General features: G+C 42.6%; 2 protein-coding genes across 2 annotated transcripts; both read left to right on the top strand.

Annotated features, from left to right (window-relative positions):
• Nucleotides 1–112: 112 nt before the first annotated feature.
• On the top strand, nt 113–7,556 carry cfap206 (cilia and flagella associated protein 206). Its single transcript, XM_071478375.1, has 12 exons — nt 113–336; nt 567–650; nt 832–922; nt 2,001–2,189; nt 2,849–3,016; nt 3,456–3,670; nt 3,848–3,967; nt 5,131–5,329; nt 5,438–5,578; nt 6,432–6,625; nt 6,780–6,923; nt 7,263–7,556. Exons 1-12 carry the CDS (start codon nt 229–231, stop codon nt 7,482–7,484), a joined length of 1,875 nt encoding a protein of 624 aa, XP_071334476.1. The 5' UTR covers nt 113–228; the 3' UTR covers nt 7,485–7,556.
• A 482-nt stretch (nt 7,557–8,038) lies between these two features.
• Nucleotides 8,039–12,538, top strand: LOC139621649 (peptidase M20 domain-containing protein 2-like). Its single transcript, XM_071478383.1, has 7 exons — nt 8,039–8,583; nt 9,132–9,280; nt 9,678–9,820; nt 9,904–10,058; nt 10,788–10,923; nt 11,252–11,359; nt 11,486–12,538. Exons 1-7 carry the CDS (start codon nt 8,176–8,178, stop codon nt 11,656–11,658), a joined length of 1,272 nt encoding a protein of 423 aa, XP_071334484.1. The 5' UTR covers nt 8,039–8,175; the 3' UTR covers nt 11,659–12,538.
• Nucleotides 12,539–12,847: the final 309 nt, after the last annotated feature.

Here is a 12,847-nt window from a genome sequence, read left to right as displayed (position 1 = left end):
TATAACTTTTTTTTTGTATGCATATAATAATTTTTATTTTTAATTGTATTGTGACGTGTAACTCATCTTCTGCAAACAAAGTTAGAGACGTAATGCTGTACCGTAGTCAAGCGGAAACTAACGTTAAACTGTCACCATGACAACCAGCTATCAACAAGCTGTTGGCTGTGGCTAGCTGCATCATTGAACTGTAGTTAAGACAGAGTTAGGTACTTTGTGTCGGTAGAAATGTCCCGCGCTCATGCAGAAAGTGTGATTAAAAACATTATCCGTGAAATAGTGCAGGGGTGCGCTGAGAGGGGACATGTCGTGTCCGACACCCTGGCGGCCTTCATGGTCAGTAACCCGAGTTAAATGAAAGCTAGCTAGCGAACTAACGGTAGATGTTAATGCTCCATAGTTCGTACACACTGTGTAAGGAAGGTAGAAAGTAATTTCTGAGCTATTCACGAAACCTTTGATGACACTAACATACAGTCATGTGTGAAATGAGTAATGTCATTTTTGCATCTTCTGAGAATAAAATATTGTGCTGTCCTTCCTGGTGACTTTTTCAATATCTTCAGGTGAAATCTGTTGTGCTGGACCCAAGACATGGATTTAATGTTGACCGGACACTGACCAAACAAGATATCCAGAAACTGGAGGAGGTTAGTTACTGATGACTGTTGCTTGTTTTTTTTTTCTTGGCTCTTTGTAAATGAACCTTTCATGTTCTTCATTATGTTGAAATGCATTTTGATGTATAAAAAAACATGTATCAAGTTTTTATAGTAAATACAAAGGATGTGGTTTCTAGTTTCTAATCTCCATCTGCAATACATGTCACAGCTGTGTCTGGATAGACTCATGGAAAAGTGCAGCCCCTCCCTTGACACAATCAAAATGCAGGTGTATTTTGATCTGAATTATACCTCCCGACGTAAGTAAAAAAGATACTTTCATACTAATGTCTTCTGCTGCTGCACTGATAATTTCAGATTTCTTTTGAGCCTGGCACACAAACCCAATGAATTTGCTGTTACACTGATTAAAGCAGTTTTTATATCATGAGTCTGAAGTTTCTGGCACTCTGAGGGCCTGACTTGTGTGTGGGTCTATTGATTATTCATAATTCTCCTCATTATCAATTAATCTTTTTTTGTTTGTTTGTTTGTTTGTTTTTAATGGATAAATAAACAGTGTCCATCACTGACATCTTCAGATGTCTTGTTTTGTCCAACTGATGAAAACATTTAGTGACATAACATAGAAAGGCAGGAAGTCCTCACAGTTGAGAAGAAAAGCAGAGAATTGGGCATTTTATTTGATGATGAAACAATAAAATAAACAATAAATCAAATGTTTTTGAATAAATTTTTTGTTGATTAGTGGATTAATGGTGTTGATGTTTTTTTGTTTTTGTCTGCTCTCAAAGTACATTCTTAACATTCTTCGGGGTAGTTCATTACGCTTTTTGTCAATTTTTGACCAAACAGCAGCTGCCAAAAACTACATGGAAAATCATCAGTTCACAATCATTTTTTAATTTAACTCTGACAGGACAGATGTTCATAATATTGAACAGGTACTGCCAGATGTGCCGTTTTTATCCTGTAACACAAAACCCTTCAGCTAAAATGTAATCCCAATATAAATGAATCACTACTCTATTTCAGTACGAATCAATAAGATGTAGACAGACTTCAGACAGTACAAAACAAACTGCACCATGTTACATGTTTTAGTATTTTTACCCTGACTGGCTGTTCCTTTAGATCAGATTAGGTTAGATCAGAAAGTTGATTTGCAGCAGTAGTCAAAACAACTAATACACATCATAAATAAAATATTACAATAAATAGAGACATAAATCAATTTAATACAGTTTTGATTTGAGATTTCTATTGTTCTTTTTTTATGTACTGTGTATTTATTTACACATATTCACCCAAATGAGTAAGAAAAATTCTGTTATGATTTGAATGTCATGACTAAGCAGGGACTTTGTGTCTGTGCAGGTGAGTTTCTTGAGGAAATCCACAGAGTGGTGGAGTCCAGGCTAAACGCAGTGAGCAGAGAGATCACTGACAGCAGGGTGAAAACACGGGAGGAATTAGATGCTCTGTACCGTAAAATCATCACTTACATCCTGCTGCGCTCCAGCATGGGCTCACCTGCAGACGCCAACACTGTCCAAGAGGCCACAGGTTTAACACCAACCTGCTCTTTCACTATAGTCAGTTAAATGACACTGCTGTGTAGGAAAGTAGGATAAAGGGCAGTGGCACCCTTTTAACAACTCACAGATGGTGCTCCTGTACCTCAAACAGCATGAGCCATGTCTGTGAGCCATTCTCTCCTCAATCAATCAGTCAATCAACTGTACACTTTGAGTTTTCTCTTAAATCACAGCCTGTGCTTTAGGGTCACTGTTAAACGTTGAGTCATTTGATTAAAGTTTACTTTCTAGCTTTTGCTAACAGGTATGAGCACAGCTTCAGGCAGTGTGTGGACAGACCTATCCACCTATCCATTCCTTTGTTTGTGTCAACAGTGTGTGTTTGTCTCTTGTTTCAACATGATCATACCTCTGTGCACAGAGTCAACTCCATAAAGACTGTGCAGATCAGAAGTCCTGGTCTGACCAGAAGTTCTGGCTTGCACAGAGCCCTGGCCTCAACCCTATCCAGAACCTGATGAACACGAACATGGACTTAGATCCAGAACTTGCCACACAACATCAGTGTTGGACCTCACTAATGTGCTGGTGTTGAATGGGAGTAAATCCCTGCACATACTTTTGGCTATGCAGGACACATTATTATAAAGATGTTGCATCCTGACTCTTGATTTGTCTTTGTCCCAGCTGCCCTGCAGAGCATCTTCCCCCACACTGAACTGGGAGCCTTCATGGTGCTCTTAAAGAGGGACAAGGAGCAGCAGCTCAATGAGCTCACCATGATTGTCACCGGGATCCGACTCTTCAACAAAGCCAGCAAGAAGGGAGGAGAGGAGCCTGAGCTCCATGAACTAAGTACAATACAACAGCATACTGACATAAAGCACTGTGTTGTTGTCCTGGTAATGTTACTATGAGATGTGATCAGGCAAAATAATATTAGTGTTAATATAGTGTTTTTTGACAGATAAGACACATTACCAGAGTTAACAAGACACTTTTCAGAATATTCACACTGAAGCTATGACAAGTATTTATGTAGAAATCCTACCTCCTGATGAGATCACAAAGTGGGGCTGGTTCACGGAAGAGTGGGTTTAAAGTCGTCAGCCAGGTGACAGCATTCAGAGCACAGTGTGTAGGTTACAGGTTAATAAGTTCTCGTAGGGAGAGGACCTGCTAGGATCTCCACGATATAACAATCGCTGTGTCTTCAGCTACATCATCAGCCTGGGTTATCTTCATCAGTACTTCATTCAGTAATTATAATACCTCCTGTTACTCCTCTCTGCAGTGCCTGTGGCTCTTAATGAAACTCTTCCAGTCGTCAGTAAAAGCATAGAAGAGGAGCTGACTGTGTCTCAGTGTTTGGCATGGAAATACACAGCTGTGCTGGAGAAGCTAACGGATGCTGTCAGTCAGGCTGAAGATTGTGACATGCCCAGCGTCTTCCTCAAACAGGCTCTCTACAACATCAGACAACATGAAGTCTTCCTCAAAATGTTACTGGTGAAGCAACAGCAGCTGGGAGCTGCTACTTATCGTTTGTGTAATTGTGGTATTCTCATATAGGTTTTGTCAATCTTCAGTATAATCAATACACATTGTTTGCAGCATATTAAGTAAAAGAGGACATGTGAAATCATGTGTTACGTCCCTTAGTGGAAGTTTTCCTTTCACCACCAGGATGATGCACGTGCATGTGCCCAGCATGTTGAATCCCTGCAGATGGAGTTGTCATCACAGATGAAGCTGCTGAAAGACACCGTGCAGTCGAAGACAGCCATCCCCACTGCAAAGGTTTTTGTAAGTGTCACTGCAACTGTTATTCTGACCTGTCATATCCATAGACTAAAATAAAGATGGATGTAGCCTCCATGACGTCACCCACAGGTTTCTGAAGAGCGGTTTTGAAGCTCAGAGTGAGCTGCTCCACTGTCACCATCTTGGTAGGCTCTGACTCTGGCTCATGGCTCTAAATGGGCAGAGAGGTGGGGTGTGACTCGGTGCATGCTGGTTAATAACTGTGGCAAGCATATAATCCCGTTAGCATCATTAGCACAGCTGGGCATCTTGCTTAAAGGATAACTCAAGGCTAATTCATTTGCTGGCTTATTAGCTAGTTGACAAGCTAAAATTACAAGCCGTATGGTGAGCACAGACACTGTTACCTACTAATTAGTGCTAACATCATTGCAGAAAACAGGAGCACAGACATTCTCTTTGTCAATTTACCAAGAACAAGTCAGATTATCTGTCTGATCTTTGTATGGAAAATCCTCCAAAAGGCTCTTACGCCACAAACACAAAGAGGTCACGTCCAGTGACTGAATTAGCTGAGGTGACACTGAGCAGACAGCTAACAGCTCGACACTGAGCAGCTAGCCAACTGTGATGGAATCCACCTGTCACTTAAAGAGGCCATGTCTCTATTCTCCATAACTTTAGTCCTCAATATAATGTAAACAGGTGAGTTATATAAAATTCAGCCCATACAGTTGTCATGAAGGAGGAAATTAGCTCTAGAGACCAAAACAGTTTTTGTACCAGGCTGTAAACATGTTTCTTTCTGCTGTAAAGCTGGACATTTTAACATGGGAGTCTATGGGGACTGACCCACTGTTCGAGCCAGACTCATTAGAGGAACTGCAGCTGTTAGTTAGTTAGTTCATCTCTTAAAGGAATAGTTCCACATTTTGAGGAAAACACATTTGCTTTCATTTTGAGAGTGAGTTGAAATGACTTATACAGTTTTCTGTGTGTGTGTGTTTAGCACAGAGCTGGAGTCTGTAGCTGGTTAGGCTGATTCCCATAGTGGTACCTCTCACTTGTACGATCAAGTTTCATTGAGGACGTTTTTCATCAGTTGTGAAGCATCTGTGTACCTGTGTTTTTGAAAGAACAATAATTCAGTCAGTTTCTGTTATTTCTAAAGCCTCATCGTTGTCATTTGTCATATTGTCTTTCAGCCACGATTCAAGGCCCTATCAAAGCTGTGGTCTGGACTCCAGGATGAGGCTGAGCTGCTCAACTTCCTCAGTAACATCAGGCTCAATCTGCAGCCGTTCCTCGCCTCTCAGGCCAACATGTTTTCTGAAGCTTATTTGGATGGTCTGGTGCAGGAGTCAGAGGTGAAGACAGATGAGCAGAGGATGACTGAGTCTGCAGGTATGGCTGACAGACAGACAGACATGTCAGCCTCTGAAATGATGAATGAATGAATGAATCCAAGCGCTGAGCTTAAATGCAGCAGTTTTTCTTCACTGTGCCTTTCAGACGAGCGTATTGTTCCAGAGGAGATGAAGACACAGGAATGGCTCCTGCCTGAAACAACAGCCAGTTTTAAGGATCTGTTGCTTCAGTATAATGGAGTCTGTGGCTACACGCTCGTGAGCAGAGACGGGCTTCTGCTTCCAGGTACAGTTCTCATTATGCACCAGTCTGACATCAGGGAGGGAATGTGGATGTCCCTTCTTTGTCAAATTCAGGCATATGAGTGAAAGCCTCAGCTTGCTTCAAACAAACCAGGTTTCATAGAGGGTCGTGTGAGCAACCTCCTCGACCCTAAATCCATCCTTTTTTTTTGCTGCTTATCTGGATTCAGGTTTCAGTGGCAGCAGGTCAAGTAAGGGGGCTCTCTTCCCTGCCATGTCATCCGGCACCAGTGTCTCAGTCTACCCTGGTGTCTCCTCACGCTTTTCCCCAGACATATCCAACTGGGGAAAGGCAGATGTTCAGGAGGCACACTATTCAGAAACCCCAACCACCAACTGACTCATTTCAGTTTGAAGCAGCAGAAAAGACCCTGACAGTCCAGTACAGGGATGTTGCCCTCACAAGACTCCAAGATACTTGAACTCCTTCACTTGGTGCTGTGACTCAGTCCCAGTGTGAAAGTGGGAATCCACCATTTCAGGTATGATACCTGCAAACTGCAGAAAACAGATCCAATTCTGAGGCAGGAAACTGGACGCTCCCCTCACAAAGGAACTAAGACAAACAAAGCACATGTAGATTGGATGGACACCCTCTAATGACTCCTTCCTTCCTGTGCCTTGGCATAGCCTGGGCACCATGTATATGTGATGTGAAATGTTCTCATAATTTATGTCCTGTGACATGGGCCAAAGGGTCAGGTGCTTGAGCACCACCTGAGGTCTATCTGTGCATGTGCCTGCCCTCTGATCATGATTTCTCTCAAAGGGACACAATATGATGAGCATCCTGATGTGGTCTGTGTGGATTTGAGTATGTGACACCTGTTTTGCAGGTAATCCACACATCGGAGTCCTGAGGCATAAAGAGAAGCTCTATGTTTTCAGCTCCAAACAAGCTGCCTTGAAATTTGCTTCCTGTCCAGACACCTTCATCTCAGAGGTTGCAGAAAAAGCCAAACTCTCCCCTGAGCTCATTCAGCTCCTCAAACTGCACCAACAGTTCTCCTGCGTCAGTCCGTACTCTGAGGTGAGTAACGGCTCCTAAACACACCTTCATATTCATTCCTTAAACCCACTATTTGATGGACAGTGTCGCTGTGGCATGTTGTGGTGGTAAATATTATATATATGTACAGTAATATATGTACACTGTGACAGTAGTTTGACTTCTGGTTTTGCAGATGCAGCCAGGAGAGAGTTTATTGGTGAAACCCATCACTAAGTGTGAGAGCGGCACACAAACCAACACACACCCAGTGGAGACAAACATCGTTAAGTCATATGAGTGGAACGAGTGGGAGCTGAGAAGAAAAGCTATCAAACTAGTGAGCCTGAATTCACAAGATGCTCTTTTTGTCCGAAGATACTGTGTAGTTTTAGACAGATAATCAGTCTGGAGTTTAGACTGTGCAGATCTGGTGCCCCGGCAAAGCAGTGCAGGTCATTCCTTCCTATCTTTATTTCTACTGTTGACCTTGTGATCATCGTGACAAAAGATGAAACAGTTGTCATTGTGACCATGTTCCAGAGAATAGACAAACCACTGTGCTGTGTTGAGGTGTGATCATGTTTCAGTGTATTAAGAAAAAACCGTAAACATGTGTTTTGACATGAAGAAGCTCGTTAATTTAATGACTAACTGGTGTTTTGTTTCATAATTCCAGGCTGATCTTCTGACCAAAGCGACACACTCAGCACAGACTGATCTGAGCCACATGAGGCGGGAGAACATCACTCAGACCTGGCTGCCTAAAGACGTTGCTTGTCAAAGCAAGAGAGATGGTGAGAGCAACGTCCCCAAGCCTCAGGTCTACCTGGCAGGTCTGAGGGGACAGAAAGATGGAGGCATTGTCAAAACCAACTTGACCAGATCAGTGGATGAATAATCAAGGCGTGAAAAAAAGAGTTTGTGGTTGAGTAAAATAAAAGCTTGTGTTATGAATGTCATGGTTTTTATTCATTATGTGTTAGTTAATGAGGACTGGAGTCTGTGCAGAGCCAACTGATAATGTGCTAGTTCCTCACATGAACTTCTTTTATAGTTCCTACATCCTAGAACCTGCTATAACTTTCTTCAGTTAGACTTTCAGACTCTGAATGGAAACATTATCTGTCTGTTTATGTGAAAACTCCAGAGGGAACCTTTAACCTCCTCATGAGTGTGTGTGTGTGTGTGTGTGTGTGCGTGTGCGTGTGCGTGTGTGTACGCGTACACACAACCCGTTTCCAGAAAAAGTTGGGACAGGGGCAATATATATATATATATATGTATATATATATATATATATAATTTTTTTTTCCCTCTCTCTCACACACACTCACACACACACACACACACACACACACATATTGTATGTATGCAATGTTGTGTGTTTGCTAATTTGAAAATAGACTATTACAAATTTAGGCCTTGTGCTGGGGGCAGTTCACTGTAATGTGATAGTGAGTCTGCATGACTCTGGCTGTAAAGGGAGACCTACAGCTACTGTGAGTACAAAGGTTAAGGACCATCCTCACACGAGTGGTGCCAGCTACTCATCACTGTAAGTGTAAATAAAGTTTTTTGAATGGAACAAGATGTCTGACGGAGCAGAGCTGCTGGTGGAGCTGAAACAGAGAGTTGGCTGCTGTGTAGATGAGGCCAGAGCGAAGCTGCACAGCCTCAGTCAGGACATATGGAGCCATCCGGAGTTGGCTTATGAGGAGAGGAAGGCTCATGACAGATTGGTGGAGTTTTTCAGTCAGGAGCAAGGTTGGAAGGTCGACAGCCACTTCACACTGGAAACTGCATTTCGAGCCACTTGGCGAGCTGAAGGCAGCGAGCAGGGAGACGTGGTCAACGTGGGTTTCCTGTGTGAGTACGACGCCCTGCCTGATATTGGACATGCGTGTGGACACAACCTGATAGCTGAGGCTGGAGCTGCTGCGGCTCTGGGGCTCAAAGCTGTGCTGGAAAGCGCACAGAACGTCCTCATCCCCGTGCAGGTAGGACAACTACACAACATGTTGTGTTCATATGTTCACACGTGTTCATCCAAGTTTAAGACTGTTTTTTTTTTCTTTCTATCAAGTCTTGTAGTTTGGTTTGTTTGGGCAGATAGTAATTTAACAACAACCACCTGAAGTAGTGAGTCTCCTCTTAAGAAGTAATAAAGAATACAGGGCAGAGTCTAGGAGGCCACTGGGAAATGAGTCAAAACCCAAAGCATCATGTGTCCAGTTTTTTATTTGAGCTGCACTGTGCTCAGTGATAGTGCTGATAGTGCTGAATGTCAGCTTTAATCTGGTGCTGTTTAAAGATAAGATAAACAGTTTAGAAAATAATTATCATAGTCACAGAGGACCACACGTAGTTTCCAGTTTTTATATTTGACTTCAGAGTCTGAGATCAGCAGACATTGGTTTGATCCATGCTGAGGTTCTGTCTCTTTCTCTCATTTAGCTCATTTTAAACAGCTCATGAGAAATGTTACTTGCAGGTTGTTCAGGTGTGATCAATAACACTAACGTAGACACTGGACTTACCTCCACAGGTGACAGTGCTGGGGACTCCAGCTGAGGAGGATGGTGGAGGTAAAATTGACATGATAAGGGAGGGAGCGTTTGATGGTCTGGACGTGGTGTTTATGGCTCATCCATCAAAGGAGGATGCCACATACCTGCCCTGTGTGGCTGAGCATGAGTAAGCTTTACTACAGCACACATTTCCTGTATGAATATGTGTGAATGTGAACGTGTTTACATGTACTTGCACATGTTCTTCATTCCAGGCCTGATAATTTGCTACAGCACTTTGTTCTTTATGTAGCTTTACCTGTGTCATGACTCAGGCCCAGAACAGAATGGAAAAGGTCCTGAATACAACAATCTCTTTCCCAAAGTACAACATTTATTGTTGGGTTATGAACTATATTTAACTTGTGATGTTGCATGAGTGCTGCTCCCTGCAGAACACTGGACCAGCAGCAGAAGTGAATCTAAACTAATGCAGCTTCCTCTCATGTATCTGTTTTCCTCTGTGGTGTTTGTAAGTAAACCAGAGAAGCAGAGAGACTGAGGTGTGGTCTCATGTTTTCCAGTGTAACTGTGAAGTACCATGGTAAGGCGTCTCATGCATCAGCCTACCCCTGGGAGGGAGTCAATGCACTGGATGCAGCGGTGCTGTGCTACAACAACCTGTCGGTGCTCAGACAGCAGATGAAGCCCGACTGGAGAGTTCATGGTGAACAGCTGATGTTCCTCTGTGCACGTGCGCTGCTCTCAGGAGCTTAGACAGCTGGGATTCAATCATGTTGTGTTGTGCAGGTATCATAAAGCATGGTGGAGTGAAGCCCAACATCATCCCTGCCTTCACTGAGCTGGAGTTCTACCTGAGGACCCCCTCACGCTCGGAGCTTCCTGTCCTGAAGGCTAAAGCTGAGAGGTGTTTTCGATCAGCTGCCATGGCAACTGGCTGTGAGGTAAGACAGATCGAGGATGTGATGTTCACATGGATGTGATGCCGCAGTAAACGGAATATGGAGCTTTACTAGTCTTATTGAGCACTTCAAGCACTTTACACTACAAGCCACATTCACCCATTCACACACATTGATACAGCATTTCTACCAAACACACACTCACAAACTGAAGGAACGGCCATCAGAGGAAATTTTGGGTTCAGCATTCTGGCCAAGGACACTTCCACATGCGTTGAGGACCTTCTGATCAGTGGATGAGTTGCATCACAGCCCCCACCCAGCGGCTTTGATACTACCAGTAGAAATGTTTTAATCCTATACAGACAGGTGCTTTGCTGTATCACTGAGTATTTTACCTGTAATTTAGAACAGGCTCAGCTAATCTCCAATTTGCAGGGGTTTATAAGATTAAACATCATCGCTGTCGAAACATGTGTTTTGACATGAAGAAGCTCGTTGGCACAGGTTGAGCTGAACCACAGCTGACCTGGATGTGTGATAAAGTGACCTGATAAGGTCTGTCCCACAGGGGATTTAAAGGATGATCATTTGTATTTCTTTGGTAATTAAGGAAAATTAGCTTCAGCTTTTCAGAATTTGATATTCTAGTACAGCAGAGCTGCTGTGGCAAGACCGTAGAAATAAACAATACCTGATTTTATTTAAAGGTTTTATAGCCCAGTCCCTCTAACAAGCCTGCAGCTTTAACTTAAACTATGTGCTTTTCAGGTTGAAGTAGAATTTGCAAGAAATAAATATGACAACATGCTACGCAATGCAACGCTGGAGGGGCTGTACAAGAGAAATGGACAGGCTCTGGGGATGGACTTCACCACAGATAAAGACGTCCTCAGTAATGAATCTGGTACGTGGGCGTCCTCTGTGTCTCTACACTGCACCTCACACAGTATCAATGCTGAGAGCAGGAGGAAATGAAGAGCTGACTGAAATATGTAGGAGAGGGCAAAGTCACACACACAGGAGCAGACAATGTCAACATTATAGTGAGTTTCAAAGTCTGGGGTTAGTTTAAGTACCACCTTAACATTCTTCAATCACTGAGTATTAGTTGTGGGTTTTTTCAACTTGTAAACTTTAAGGGAAGCAAATGAGGATATTTGCCATGACTTTAAACACAGGGATGATGATCAGTGACTTCTGAACATGAACCTTCTCACTTTTCTGCCCTTCAGGCTCCACAGACTTTGGCAACGTGACGTTTGTAGTGCCTGGCATCCACCCATACTTCTACATTGGTTCTAATGCTCTCAACCACACAGAGGAATATACTGTTGCTGCTGGTGTGTACCCTGTACACACACACACACACACAGTAATTTGCCTTGTGATAGTTGAAAGACATCAGTGTCTGACTTACTCTGATTTCCCTGGCTGACAGTGTGTTTGTGTTGGTGTCATGGTTGCAGGTGATGACAGAGCCCAGTTCTTCACCATCAGGACAGCAAAGGCTCTGGCCATGACGGCGCTGGATATGCTGCTGTGTCCAGAGCTACGGCAGAGGGTAAAGCAGGAGTTCACTGAGGCCAGACAGAAGGAGGGCAGGCGGCTGACGGGAGAGCACACAGGCAGCTGCTCTTGACTCTTCTGCTTTTACAAACACTGAGAATTTTGTTTTACTTGGTGTTACTGTGTCGATTTTGTTGTTGTGTTAGAAATTTACTTTCACTAATCAGTTAAACTGAAAAAAAACTTTCATGGTGACTCAGGAAAATTACATCTTTAATGAAGTCTTTCCTTCATAGAGTGTAACACAGTTACAGTTCTGCTAACAACCAGGAGAGTCTGACTGCTCCAGGATGCTTTTATATAGATAAAAAAAAGAATTAAACTAAATAATGTAGCTGAAAGTGAAGGTTTGTAATTCAGAGTGTAGGTGCTGTATGTTGAAGTGTTAATCAGACCTGGGAGAACCACCACAGAACAGTTGATCACATGTGATCAGACTGTCTGTTTTTCTCTAGGGACCAGCATCGACTCCCATCACAATATTTCAATGGTGCCACTGAAGACAGGAAAAACACCATAAAACATAAAGTCAGTAACAACTCATAATATATAATGATAATGAAAATACAAATTCATCTCTATGAGTTAAGCTCTATTATTAATCAACGTGCATTGTGCAAAAAAAAGATCAATAAAATATGAATAAATATCAATAATTATCCATTGCTGACTGGCTGGTTGTAGTTTTGAAAAAATTTGATGTTTACAGAATGTTTTAGTCCATGTTGCTTAATTCAACAAAATGTGCACTAGGTGGCAGTGATGTCACATCACCACTAACTACTAATAGCGAGTCAAAGAAAAGGTGAAGGGAGGAGGTGGAGGAGAAGATGCTGGGCACTCCATCAGTCCGATTTGTATTAAGTGTGTTGGTCTCCACTTTCTGTTAGCATGTAATTATGATGTTAGTGTTTGTACTTATTAAGCAACAATAAAGCTGGTATTTGATTATGGATGTTTTGTTTATGGCTCTGCTGTTCAGACAGTACTTGAAAGATACAGCGCAACCAAATACATAGAGATTCTGCTGTAGAGCAGTTAGAACTCAGTGCCTATTTAAAGGGACATCTGGTAAGAACTTTTTGGATAAAATCAATCAGTGGATTGAAAACTTGAGACTAGAAAAAGAAGGCTGTCAATAGCAGATGGAGTGTGTTGGTCATTTTTCCCAGATGTTGAGCTGGCGCTTCTGTCAGACTTCAATCTGACCTTAATGAGATCTGAATCAGTTTGTTTAGAGTTTGAAATCTGGGCTGTGAAGT

This window comes from Trachinotus anak, unplaced genomic scaffold, assembly GCF_046630095.1.
Source record: "Trachinotus anak isolate AG129_WGS33_773 ecotype Australia unplaced genomic scaffold, CSIRO_AGI_Tana_v1 ptg000005l, whole genome shotgun sequence".
NCBI lineage: Eukaryota > Metazoa > Chordata > Actinopteri > Carangiformes > Carangidae > Trachinotus > Trachinotus anak.
This window is presented reverse-complemented; position numbering and strand designations above follow the sequence as displayed.